The 12,508-nt window shown below is 41.9% G+C and overlaps 2 protein-coding genes across 3 annotated transcripts in view; both read left to right on the top strand.

Moving 5' to 3' along the window:
* The window catches only part of ACYP2 (acylphosphatase 2), a 182,771-nt gene extending 173,607 nt beyond the window's left edge, over positions 1-9,164 (top strand). The window contains exons 4-5 of the mRNA XM_054509878.2: positions 6,069-6,166; positions 9,109-9,164. Coding sequence (XP_054365853.1) covers positions 6,069-6,117 — 49 coding nt within the window. The 3' untranslated portion in view covers positions 6,118-6,166; positions 9,109-9,164. The remainder of the gene's footprint in view (positions 1-6,068; positions 6,167-9,108) is intronic.
* CUNH2orf73 (chromosome unknown C2orf73 homolog) overlaps positions 8,808-12,508 on the top strand; it is a 34,387-nt gene continuing 30,686 nt past the window's right edge. Inside the window, exons 1-3 of one of the 2 annotated variants that reach the window (XM_045884992.3) lie at positions 8,808-8,877; positions 9,109-9,177; positions 9,293-9,372. In XM_045884992.3, coding sequence (XP_045740948.1) covers positions 9,368-9,372 — 5 coding nt within the window. In that variant the 5' untranslated portion in view covers positions 8,808-8,877; positions 9,109-9,177; positions 9,293-9,367. Of the gene's footprint in view, positions 8,878-9,108; positions 9,178-9,292; positions 9,373-10,106; positions 10,261-12,508 lie in introns of those variants that run through there. The other variant, XM_045884991.3, reaches the window with a different exon arrangement.

The following is a 12,508-nucleotide window of genomic DNA, read 5'->3' as shown; positions in this document are numbered from 1 at the left end:
ATAGTTTCTTTACAACAATAGTTCCTCTGTATGTTGATGGATCTAGATAGGATTATTTTTAAGAAGTACAAGAAAGGCATTCTTATCTCAGAGACATAATGGATTACCCAGACAATATAAAAATAAGTGAAATTTTGAAACTTTCAGTCATTTGTCTAAGTATATCACAGTTAAAAGGGAAAGAGCTTTGTTTATGGTTGCGTAGGATTTAACAAATATTTTAATAAAGTAGAAAATAAAATTAGTTTAATGGACTTAAATTGAGATGAATAAAAGACTTTATATTAGATTTTTAGAAAATTGAGGGAATATACTGTAAATTCTTTCAATCTGTCTGCGACCTCCTCACATTTCCTCCTTCACACCAATTTGTTTCAATTTATCAACAATAAGACCTCTTAATGGGCCCCATTAGTGCCTAAAATATGCAGCCGGAATAATACATTTGAGACATCAGCATTCTGGTATTTAAGCCTTAGCTTAACTCTGATTTTAAAAAGAATGCCAGTGTTCCATTCGTTTTATTGTTTTACCCATTGTTTGAAAACAGAGTGGGAAAAAACCACATTAGCTCTTCTCGAATGTCAGCAAACAGGGATAACTCTCAATGTGTGGAGCTGTCAATGCAGGGCACATCACAGGGCTGGAAGTCAGCGGTATGAGGGCTGTATGTGGGCAACGTTGCCAGCCAGGAGTTCAAGCTCTTCACCGATACAAGTTTAAGTTCTACCTAGCACATCCTTTAGTGCTCAAAGCTTTGCTACATTTAAAAAATTAACCACATCCAAGGACAGAACTTGGGTGTATTAAGTGGTATTCATAGGACTACAAATGACAATACCACTTTGAGATAGGACAGGTCATTTTAATGCAAATCAGGTTTTTCCAAACCATAATGTGCACAGTTTTTTAAGTGCTGGCTGTCCCTGAATAGCTCACAATCTTACTGGGAAGTACGGACCTTCACAAACACACATCTAGAGTAAAATTCCAAGGTAATGAATGAATGACGTTATGTTAGTATAGTCTGTGTGGTATAAATCCTAAAAAATTAAGGCCCAATATTATGCACTGCCTTGACACTGGATGACATCAGGAGGAGCTCAAATGGCCCAACTGCAAATTCTCTTTCCCCGTCTGCTACCAGGGAAAAGTTCCGCTGGCCTAACAACCTCCCTTCCAAGGGACCAGATGCACTTCCCGCTTAACCCCGAGTAGCAAGTTTTAGTTCCCTGCCAGCCTGCAAAATTAGTCAAACAAGCCATTCACATTCCCCAGTGGAAACCAGGGGTGACCTCATCTTCCTGACACTACAAAGCCTGCCTCCCACCGCCTCTGGGTGTTCATTCTGTTCTTGATGCAACCCCCATGTGGCCCTGCAGGGCATGGTGTCCATCTCCGTGGCTGTGTGACTAGGAAACTGTGGATGGTGTCATCTGTCCAGGGTCAGGTGTCCTGTGTTCAACCATCCCCGTTACTGTAGGGCAGGACTCTCTCCCTCATCAACAGGGTAAATAGGAGAAGATTTGAATAGGCTACCTCTCTTAATACTGTAAAAGGTCTAGCTTTAGAAGAAGATCCTTACAGTGGTTGTCTAAAAGGTTTTAGTGAACTAGGTTGGACTGGATGGAGAAGGACATTAAGGGTTTGGTTTTGCACATGGCCTTGGTCTTACCTCTGGGATTCTCTGCCAAAGAAGTATATAGACAAGAAATGACAGCCCAATAGCAAACAAAGTCATGATTTCATTAACTGGACAAGGACCCAGTTCAACAATGGAGTAGAAGTAGACTATGACTAAAGCCTACATTACAGAAACTGATTTGGAGTAGGAGGCCAAAGCAAGCCCTCTTACTTCCTCCATGTTTTCCCTTGAGTTCTAGACTCTCTCTAAACAGCTGCATGATTCTGGATGACTGCTCCATCAGCTCCATCCAGCTGCAGGTAGAACGGAGTGTTAAAATGGCCAGGCCAGCTGAGAAAGATTCTTTCTGGTTTGTCCAATTCCTGGGAACAGGAAGTACAACATTCCTGAGCAATGACCTTTAATGCAGTGATCCCACCCGCTGGTAAAATGGTCCCAGTCAATGTCCAGTCCTGACAGTCTGCTGAGCAAATTTGTTCCACGGTGGAATGAAAGTAGGTGGAGAGAGGGATGCTAGAAGTGCAGCAACAGTTTCCTTTTAAACCATGAACAAAGATCAAAGTTCCTTCTTCCAAATAGGAGGGAACAGAGTCCAGGTAAGTTAACTATATCTGTAAACAGAGTAACGCAGAAATGAGGATGGTTTATGGTAAAATACACCATTTGGACTAGAGGATCCAAACTGTGGAGCTGTGAGATCAGTAGGGCCGTGTGAAGACAGAGATCCATGCCTTGTAAGAGTGCCAAGTCGAAAGCCAAAAGAGGGCTGAAAAATACGTCCCCAAAATATGCAACCTTTATGCAACCTTTCTTGCATAAACACCAAGGTTTCAGGACACTCCAGGAATCCGATCTCTGGTACCCATAACGCTCAGTGGAAAATTCCAGAAGCAGGGATAAACCGGTGGCCTGGCAAACAAAGAATGAGGACTATATAAAACTTACTGGGTATTTTTGCCATTTATTCAGGAAATATCTACCAAGAATCTGCTGGATCCCAAGCATGGGGCTGGGCACAAAGAGAGGAGTATGAGACAATCTCAACTCTTAAACCATTTGTTTTTTAATGGTAATCCTGACTGATCAGTGGCTTAGCACCTACCATGGGCCAGGCAGTACATATGGACCATCTTATTTCAGCCTCACAAGAACACTATGAGGAAGGCAGGGACAATAATTATTACTACTTTTTGATGAGGAAATTAAGGTTCAGAAAGGTAAAACTTGCTCAAAGTCATGTCATTAGGAAGTGGTTCCAACTTCAGAGCACAGTTTGTGACCATTATGCTATATTCCTGCAAATACTGAATGAGAAGCAAAAAGAATATTAAAACAAGTAGAATTTCAGTTCTATCTACATTCAGTTCAGAAGAAAAGTTCATAATGGATGGGGCACCTGGGTGGCTCAGTCAGTTAAGTGTCTGACTCTCTGACTCTTGATTTCGGCTCATGATCTCAGGGTTGTGAGATTGAGCCTGCTTCAGATTCTCTCTTTCCCCTTCTTCTGCCCTTTCTCCCTGCCCCTCCTTTCCCTCTCTAAACAACAACAACAACAAAAACCACAATGGATCTGTTAAAAAATATAAAAAATTTTCTTAGATAAGGTAAAAAGTTTAAAGAGCAGTAATTCTAAGGGGAAATACCCACGACCCTTACATATATGGATAGGAAATGATAAAAAGAAAATAGTAACGTTGGGATATAACCCCATGAAGTATGGCCAAGATGAAATTATATGGCTTCTACAGATTTTATTTTATGTAATCTCAAACATTCATTAGGGAAATAACATAATTAAAATCACTGTATTTTCCCATTAGTGAGGCTTTCTGTTCTCATCCAATCTAATCAAACTATATTCCACTCAAAGCAAAAGTCTAACGTTAATTACTTGGTCCCATCTTCTACTCTATTCAGGCCCATCTACAGAGAGTTTAGAGCAGATTATCTTATGGATAAGGTAACAGTCTTAACACAGATGAAATATAGCTTCACATGAGGATTAACAGAAGGCTCAACAAGGGGACAGAAGCTAAAATAGAAACAAAAAGCAAAAGAAAATACAAGTTTTGCAGGAGAGTCTGCTACCAAAGCGCACACTGAGGCAAACTGTCCTTAACATGTGAGCAGTTGCTTTTTCTCTTGCAACTCACCCCAAGAAGGTGAGGTGAGGACACTAACCTGGCCCAACCAATGCATCTAACAAAGGGGGGTTTAACAAAGCTCTCGTGGGTGCAAGGGCCTCGCCGGGGCAGATAGGGTGGGTGTTGGTATCCCAATGTATGGACTAAAGCACACAAACCCCGAGAGGTCAGACTTGCCCTCTGGGTTTCTGTCAGGGGAGCTCAGGTCTTTGTTCATGGTGGCAGCTCCTTACGGCCTGCAAGGCTTCGTGCGTCCCCACGATGCTGACTAGCCAAGATAAAGTTAGGACTATGGTATTTCCCACTCTGTCCTCTACGTGACAGAAAACTACAGAAATACCAGCTTTCTTCCTAATGCTGTTTCCCTTCTCTTAAAATATAGGAAAGTCCTTTAAGATTTCTTTTCCTGAATCTTACAACCCATTATTAAAGCCTTAGAGCAATGTTGGCAGAGAAAGCCAAAAAAAAAAAAGGAAATTGAAATCAGGAAGTTTGCTCCCAGCTTACCCTAGGATGATAAAAAAAAAAAAAAAAAAAAAACATGGCTAAGTTTCCAAACTCTTGAAAAGCTTATAAACACCAAAATAATTAACTATAACTTGGAGCACGTAATACCATTATAATTACATAAGGGAAAGGGGATAGGTTAGAAAAATAGTTTAAAGGAAATGACTTGTGAAATGTTGATTTGCCGTGTCAGATTGAAAAGATGGGCCTAGGAGGTATTTGCGGTAAACTACCCCTTATTAATTAAAAGTGTTGCACTTTTCTGTTTAAAATCTCACCTGTGGGGCGCCTGGGTGGCTCAGTTGGTTGGGCGACTGCCTTCGGCTCAGGTCATGATTCTGGAGTCCCTGGATCGAGTCCCGCATCGGGCTCCCTGCTCCGCAGGGAGTCTGCTTCTCCCTCTGACCCTGCCCCCTCTCATGTGCTCTCTCTCATTCTCTCTCTCTCAAATAAATAAATAAAATACAAAAAAAAAAAATTCTGCTTTAAAAAAATAAATAAAAAAACTAAAATCTCACCTTTTTTTTTTTTAAGGGATATTCTAACTTGTAGGTCAAAACCCTCATTTTTCTTTAAGTGGAAGCTTCTGTCCTAAGGCTTCACTTGTACTAAAGCGGAAACGGATTTTTAAATTTATCAAGGTCTACCCATCCATATAAAAACAATGACCATGGCTCAGCAGCTCGTCACCCCAGGCTGACACTGTGGCGCCAGGAGCTGTGGCGACTAGCGATTGTGTGCTTGTTCTCGGATTGCCGCTTCTGTTTCACGAACTCTGGCACCTCAACGTCAGTTCCAGCTGCTGCACGTTGGTGACGATGCACTGTGTATGGTGACAGTTTACAAGTAGACGGTGCAAACTTTCGCTTTTCAACCCCCCCCCCCCCCAATCTCTGATGGTTATTATGTTCTCCTCCCCTATCGGAGCCTTCCTGTTTTGAAGGAGTCCACTCCTGAAACATCTGCTGGGTTTACTCTTTCTAGTTATTTTTACCCATTCTCACACCATAGTGACATTAGGAAGACCCTATTTTGAACTTTATGTTCCATTTTTATTGGCACGATTTAAACAAGAGGTAGAGAAACATTAGGCAAAGGCACTGAGGTATAAAAAAGACTGATCTAAAAACAAATCCTTGCTGTTTCTCTTTCCAGCTGGGTGAGCTTCCACCACAGTTAAGGCTAGGGCAGGGCGGTGGGAAATGGTACTTTTTGGGTGCCTACTTTGTGTAAGGCGCTTTACGCTTTCCTTATTTCATCCAATAACCCTACAAGGTAAGTTCTTTCATCCCTACTCTTTTGGGATCTTATTCATTCATTTTTTAGTATATGTGCTGCTGAAGCGAACACTATTCATTTATTTTTTAAAGATTAATAAGAGACATAGTCCAAATCTAAAGCTCAAAGAATTTAACTAAGTTATGCAGAGTCACAGAGCTTTAAAAACAGAGCTAGGACTTAAGCTCAGCTCTAACACTGAATTTCAATAAACATTAGTTCTCCTCTGCTAGGGCAAGTACAGGGAATGGTAATTTGTATCATCGAAGGGATCAAAGGTTGATTTTATTGGGCAGAAATTTAAGAACTTAAGTTGCTTAGTTTAAAAGGTAGTTTTAATTACCCTTTTTAAAATGCGGAGATTCTCTAAGGAGTTGTTGAACAATTACTACCTATGTCCAGTAAAAACACCGAAAAGCTCAAAGTAGTACAATATATTTTGTATTTTCTGGGTATTTTTTCTGGGTTAATTTCATTGATAATTTCATTGATAGGACCTGTTGTTTGCAAGGCACTTTCCTGGGTGCTGAGAACCCTAAATGAATCAACTATGAATCTCATGGTCCAGCAAGAAGAGGCCAGAACACAAAAGGTGTGGAATATATGTTGGATTGCTCAATAATTAGATAATAAGACGTGATCATCTTCCTTGCAAGTCATTACTACATCTCTGGAATTCTTCATAGAAAACAAGGAAAGCAGTCCCCCCCTTCTAGCAAATATGCTAGAGGACAGAAAACCCTCAAAACTAGACAGCTTAGACTAGGGATTCCTAACTTTTGGGGAATGGTAACCACCTCAACCATGTTTCATTTTGTATTCCTTTCTCAAGAAGTAGTATGTCCATAGCTATTCATTCAATAAATCTTTACTACATGACCACTCTATTGAGGACATCACTATAGTACCAACATGGTCCTTTACTAACAGCTGCCTAGGACCACCTTCGCTCATCCTTTGGTTATGCAGCTTCTATGTAAGATACCATAGGTGGATTATTTTAAAATAAACCTTGAGTCATGAAATTATAGAGGTGACTAGAATGCTCCAAAATCATAAAATACAGGTTTCTTTCTTCAATGGAGTAAATTGCCAAACTCATGATTTCTAACAATGATTTGGGAGTAGCCCAGGCCGCCTGTGATTGCTTTAGTGATTTCAAGAGATCTCATAAAATTTTTAAGATTTTTATGTATACATTAAACAAATATAAACATGTTCATGCATATATCCAGGATTACTTGTATCAGAGAGATCTACGTGATTTATACTAGAGACTTTTAAGAGATGTCACACCTCATATTGTTTTATAATCTTTCTCTCTCTTAAAAGTACAATATAAATCAATTAGTTTTGAACTTAGACTAGAGGAAAACTCGGGGTTCCTTTCCTATCTGTAATTCATTTGAAACTATTAATCTTCAAAGATAAGCAAACCTAACATTTTTCATTCCCATTGCCCTCAAATTAATGTATATTTTGGTTTGATAAAATTCTTAGTCTAAGGACTGCCTGGGGGGCTCAGTCGGTTAAGCGGCTGATTATTGATTTCGGCTCAGGTCATGATCTCAGGGTCGTGGGATCGAGCCCCACATTGGGGCTCCCTCTCCCTCTGCTCCTCTCTCTCTCTCTCTCAAATAAATTAACTCTTTAAAAAAATTTCTTAGTCTAAAGTAATGAAGTAAAGACAATGAAAAAAATGACAATATAATACATGTACTTGATGGACTGTCTACCCTACTAATTATAAAAACAGGAAGAATACTAACAGCTAAGTTTTAATGAGTGCTTACTATGTGCCAGGGTAAATTCTCTGTATTTTCTCATTTAACTTTACAATACCGATCATTGAGGAAAACAAACTATCTTTAAAAAAATAAAAGTAGAGATAGATTTGACTTGATGCCATACTCTTGAGCTCCTCACTGGTATCACATCACTGAATAAAGAACTAAGAGGAAGCTGGACTCTCTTTTCCTATCAGGTTATACAACTGTACCTTCATTATTTTTGGCATTTTCCTATGGTTTGAAAAAAGTGTTGACAATTTTCTGCATCTATAACATTTCGGATGAGCAATTTCTATCCTATTGTGTTTCCTCACATATGGTGTTCTAGCTCAAACAGCACTAGTATTTTTAACTTGCACAATATTAGTAAGCCACTTTGAATTATTCTTCGCTGATAAGAATCCAAACTACCTAACATGAGAAAATTACATGTATTATTGACACTAGTGTGTTCACTGATTTTCAGACATAGATTACCCAGAATCACTGTATTTTACCGCTGAAAGGGATCACAAAGATGATCTAATCTACCTTTTTTTTTTTTTTTTTTTAAACAAATGAGAATCTACAGCAGACAGGTTTAAGTGTTTCTCCTAGGTCAGAGTAGCTGGTTAGTAGTAGAAAAAACTAACATTCCAGTGCTTTTTCTACATTAAAAAGTCACTATTAAAATCCACATTATTTTGCAGTGCCCTACAGAGGATGTACCAATCATAAGTAATGGGCATTTTCAAATAATTGGCACATTTTTATAATACTGTATTATCCTCAGTACTGAAATTTGACACTTACGACAATCAGTTACATACTACTATTGTGTATCATTGTTCACATTTTTTTTCAGTATGTATGTCTTGTATTCCTAACTAGATTGTGACTTTTCTGTGGTAGGCATAATTATCTTTTTAAAATGCTTCTAACATCCCTCAATAAATCTACATATATATGAACTGCTTAACAATTGGAAAGAGATTGACATAAATATATTTATTTAGATTTTAGTCTTATACTACATGACTCAAAATAGAACCAAACAACTTTCATTTTGTATGGATGCAGGTGAATTTGTTTTGAAAGGGACAAAGTTGAGAAATTCCTCATTTATTCACAGCAAGCAGTTGGGAATGTCCCTGAAGGTGAGTGGTTTTAGGAGCTTGAAGAGATTGGTGAAGGATGGAATCAATATTAGAGGGACTGACGAGAGAGTTGACTAAGTCTTAAAGACATGGGGTAGCATATCACATCAAACTGCTCAATCAAAACCCGAGCTAATAATGACCAAGGACTGACCATGAGTATGCCAACCCCCCATCAGTACTCTGCCTGTATTAAATCATCCACACCTGAGGACAACCTTAAGAATATTTTCATTTTGTGGATGAAGACATCGAAGCTCAGAGATAATAGATCATTTGCCCAACTGAAGCAGCTACTAAGGGGTGGAACAAGGATTCAAACACCGACTGTGCCGAAGGCCTATGCTCCCAGAGACTGATGACTAGGATAAAACCAGGTAAGTATGTGGTGTTTAATACAGTGCTGAACAAAGGCCTGGCTCTCAAGCAGGAGCTCAATTGTTAGTTCCCCCATTTGGGGGTTTTCAACCCGCTCTCCCCATACGTATTTACCCACCCAATCCTTATTCCCCAAACACGTATTTACACACACTCCACTCTTTTTACCAGCTCAGTTGTGTAGGTAACTAGATATCAAACTTCTATTCATATATTCTTCTTCCTCATAGGAGGGACTTAAGCTCACGTATGTACAATGAGTCCGGCGACCAAACTCGACTCTCTCCACATTACTCCAGGTAAATGTAAATACATACTAATACTGGCTCTGGGTCACAAAACATGCGCACATGCATAGCTTGGTTATGCAGCAGAATTCAACTCAATAAGGATTTTTCTTTTCCCATTATCCAGGCAAGTGCAAGAGTTACCATGGCTGATTCCAAAGACATTTGGCTCTGGTAGTGGAAACTGGGAAGCAATGGCGAAATGAGGTAAGAAAATCCGGGGCCAGAAGGTGGACGCAAGTCATCAACTTGCTCTTTTTGGATGAGCGCTACTAATACCAACCCCAACCTGCTGCCAAAGCCTACCGTCCCCTCCGCCCGATTCTGAACCCCATTCAGGCTGGAGCAGATGCACACACCGCGGGGAGTCTCGTTTGCAGGAGATGAGTGTTCCCTTGCTCTATTTTAATGCTCGCTGCCGGGCCGGGGAAGGAAGATTGGCCAGAAATCGTGGAGAACAGCGACAGCCAAGCTTTTTCAAGTAAAGACTAGTCAGCCCAGGAACAGCGAATCATGACTTGCACAGTATTTAACGGTTCACGTGAACAAGTTCCTCTCCTGCCTGCGCGCACTTTCGGAGCCAGCCGCCGCAGACGTGGGCAACGCCGGGAGGCCTCCTGCCAGGCTCTGCGGGGACGCAGGCAGTACAGCCTCCAGCACCAGAGCCGAGGGCCGCGGGGGAGGCCCTGGGAACCGCCCCTTGCCGATCCCCAAGGCCAAAGTGGGCCTTAATGAACACTCAGCCCGGCCCGATAAGAAAGGCCAAGTTCAAACACACATCGTTCAGCCTGGGGCGGGTCCGGGAAGGACGCCCAGAGACCCGGCCACCAGCCCCTGCTTGGCCCTGCGGGCGCACCCGCGAGCTTGCGGGGCCGAGCCGGATTACTGCGCCTGCGCGCTCCGGCTCCGCCCCCAAGCCGCTTTCCGAGGCCGCGCGCCGGGAGCCCGCCGTCGCTTGGCAACTTGCGAGTCACAGTCGCGGCCCTCCGCGCGCCCCTTTCCCCGCAGGGCTTAGTCCCAGATCGTCCCGTGAGGCTCCTCGCTGCCTCGTGTCAGGCCGTGGGAGCCCATGGAGGTAAAGGAGGATAAGCAGCAGTAAGTGCTGGGGTTTGGTTTTCTTTCCCCTTCTGAAAATATTTCCTTCCTTCCTTCGGGGAGGGTGAAGTGAGACCCGAGGGGTGGGTCCTCGGGCCATCATTAGAGCTTCTCCTCTTCCATCCTAGTAGTTGAGCGCGCTCACCGGAATATATTTTTAAAACACTTACTGGGCACCCACTGTGTGTCGGGCACTTTACATGCATTGCATCTGGCCCAGCATTCTTCAAGTCCCATGGAATCATCCACTCCTTCTCACACCCTACATCTAAATTATTAGAAAATTCTGTAGCCTTTACTTTTAAAATATATCCAGAATTCCAGTATAATCCCCACCCTCGCCCAGCTACCAGCGTCTCTTACCTGGATGTTGTTAACAGTCTCGGCTGCTCCGCTTGCCTCTCTGCAGCGTCCTCAACATAGCAGTCTGGTCTTTTTTTTTTTTAACAACGTAGGTTAGATCACTATTCTCCATTGGCCCTTGCAGAGTAAGAGCTAGGGTCCTTACAGTGGCCTGAGGGCCCTACACAAACTGCCCCTTTTCCTTTATTGGGTCTTACCGCTTGCCCTCCCACTCCACTTGGCTCCAGCACGCAGGCCTCCGTGCTAGCAGTGATTCTCAAAGTGTGCTTCCCTCCCGCCCATCCAGCATCACCTGAGAACTGATTAGAAATGCATATTCTTGCAGGCTCCCCACCACACATATACTGAATCAGAAATTTGGAGTTGAGAACAATAATCTGGGTTTTAAGAAGCCTCCAGGTGATTCTGATGTACCCTAAATTTTAAGAACTATTGACCAAGGTGTTACAGCTAATACCACATGGCCAGGGGTATCTGCTTCCAAAGCCTGTATTTTTGTCACTGAACAGTGGTTCTCAACATACATAAGAATCACCTGGAGAGCTGGTTAAAACAGTTTCCTGAGGATCTGCCTCAGGTTGGGATGGGGCCAGTGAATTTGTGCTTCTAACAAGGTAAATTGATGTTAATGCAGCTACTTCCGGGACCATACTTTGAGAAGCACCTAAGGACAGGTGCTTCTGTTGCAATGCTTTGACAATTACAGTTCACTCTGCTAGAACACCCTTCCTCAAATATCCTCTTAGCTCGCTCCCCTCTTTCCTTTTTTCAGTTGCCACCTTCATAATGCAGCCTCCACCCTGTCTAAAAATGCAGCCTCTCTCCCACATACATGCACTTCTTTTCCCCATTCCCTGCTCTGTTGTTGTCCTCAGCACTTAACACCATCCAAAAGACTGTATGTTTTACTTATTATTTGATTTCTCCATCTGCCTTCCCTCACTAGAATGTAAGTTCTGTGAGGGCAGGAATTTTTGTTTCGTCACTCCCCTATCCTCAGTGCCGAGCAGCACCAGGCACAAAATTCAATAAATATCTGTTGAAAGAATGAATTATTCAATGTTATTGTCACATCTCTCTCAATAGGCATTCTTGCCCTTACCATGCAAAGGAGGAAACCAAGACTCAGATATTAAATGGCAGAGTTGGGATTCCAACCCAGGTCTAACTTTCTTCACTGCCCATTAGTGTTTTTGTATTTCCTTCTAGTAAGAAATTACTACAGAATCAGGGCGCCCGGGTGGCTCAGTTGGTTAAGCGACTGCCTTCGGCTCAGGTCATGATCCTGGAGTCCCTGGATCGAGTCCCGCATCGGGCTCCCTGCTCGGCGGGGAGCCTGCTTCTCCCTCTGACCCTCCTCCCTCTCATGCTCTCTGTCTCTCATTCTCTCTCTCTCAAATAAATAAATAAAATCTTTAAAAAAAAAAAAAAAGAAATCACTACAGAATCATATAGTTCTATGTGTTAATCTATAACTACTCACACCACAATACTTAATTGAACAAATGCGTATGTAAGCAAGCATATAGCCACAGTCGGACCTTCCTTCAAGGATGTGATGCTAGTGCAAGTGTATTGCTGAGTTACAACCATGAGAAGCAGATGGAAAAAATTGATATCAGATGTATATAATAAATTGTATCTTTCCAGAGATACAAGTTTTTTTTTTTAAGGTAATAGAAAAAGCCTTAGAAGTTATTCACACTTGACCAGTAATCAGTTTTTCCAAAACCTTTACAGAGAGCAATTTTTGTTGGGGCTGCAGGGAGCTAGAATCCAAGGGTGCTGAATGTTGTCTGTATGTGTACTGGAGTGGGGGTTGGGAGTATACAGCTACACTAAGCCAGACTAAAAAACAATCCCAGCAGATTCACCAGAAATATGC

The sequence above is a fragment of the Mirounga angustirostris genome, unplaced genomic scaffold (assembly GCF_029215605.1).
Source record: "Mirounga angustirostris isolate CCGP_5_RB_7025 unplaced genomic scaffold, mMirAng1.0.hap1 SCAF_10, whole genome shotgun sequence".
NCBI lineage: Eukaryota > Metazoa > Chordata > Mammalia > Carnivora > Phocidae > Mirounga > Mirounga angustirostris.
The sequence above is the reverse complement of the archived record's forward strand: the minus strand, read 5'-3'. Positions and strand labels throughout refer to the sequence as shown.